Source organism: Chinchilla lanigera, unplaced genomic scaffold (genome assembly GCF_000276665.1).
Source record: "Chinchilla lanigera isolate Chin_1 unplaced genomic scaffold, ChiLan1.0 scaffold00077, whole genome shotgun sequence".
Lineage (NCBI taxonomy): Eukaryota > Metazoa > Chordata > Mammalia > Rodentia > Chinchillidae > Chinchilla > Chinchilla lanigera.
Genome location: NW_004955478.1, coordinates 9,757,880 through 9,758,865, shown reverse-complemented (window position 1 = coordinate 9,758,865; position 986 = coordinate 9,757,880). Strand labels below are relative to the sequence as shown.

The 986-nt window shown below is 35.5% G+C and overlaps 1 protein-coding gene across 1 annotated transcript in view; it reads left to right on the top strand.

Annotated features, from left to right (window-relative positions):
* Efcab3 (EF-hand calcium binding domain 3) overlaps positions 1-986 on the top strand; it is a 494,429-nt gene that overhangs the window by 19,984 nt on the left and 473,459 nt on the right. Inside the window, exon 6 of the mRNA XM_005402243.2 lies at positions 432-473. Coding sequence (XP_005402300.2) covers positions 432-473 — 42 coding nt within the window. The remainder of the gene's footprint in view (positions 1-431; positions 474-986) is intronic.

The window sequence follows — 986 nt, the reverse complement described above, 5'->3', positions numbered from 1 at the left end:
GCCAAAAAGAAAAAAAGAAAAAAACAAAAAGCAGCTTCAATACTACTCCAGGTAACAACAAACCTTAATGTCATCCACGTGGTGCTGGTTTTAAAGACATACAAAATACAAAAGTTCTAAAGTTAAAAAGGCTTCCGCCTTAATTTCAAAAAAAGGCCTAAGATGCCAAACAGTGTGCCCCTAAAAATATATATATCTATAAAGCTATAAATATAAAACAAAAAATATAATAAAAACCTCAAAAGCTTAAAAAAGTCAAAAACATAAATTGTCTAAAAAGCACTACAGAAATACCCAAACTGGGCCCCCCCCCAAAAGCCATAAAAGCTATAACCATCAAAAATAACAGAAAAATATAGTCATACTCATGTGTGTAACATATAGTTCCTTCTAAGCAGAAATAATCTTTTTTTTCCTCTGTTTTCTTCTAGCCTGGAGTTGAGAAAGGGAAACCCTTTAGTCTTTCAGTGGGGGTAAGTTTTTTCCTAGGTACTCATTCTTGCTGAAAACACTGAGTTTTGGAGATTTTGCCTTTACTTGAGTTGTCAGTCCCAATTTTTATTAATCTTTTATGGTTTGAGAATTTTCTGTTTAGAAAGTGCATAGTCTTTAAAATCAGAGGCTCTAGGTTTCCTGTAAAATTAACTTGGGGATTCTAGAGGTTTGACTAAATAACTCAACAGTTCTACATCCTGGGGTAAAAAACCATGCCCTTACCTTTCTGAGATGTTGTTCATTGTGTCAGTTTAAAAAGTTTAAAAGGTTAACTATGTGACTCAACAGGGAGCCAGGGTGCTTACTTCATATTCATCCTGAGCCTATACAAAAAGAAAGACATGAAGATTATATAAGTGCTACATTCTCCCTGGGCAGGGATATCCTGCTTCCAATATAAAAGAAAAGAGGCTTGCTCTTCTCTGCCACTCTTCCCATTTGCTCTGTTTGCTTTTGCTATCTTCCACCACTGTGAGGTATAGCCCTCTGCC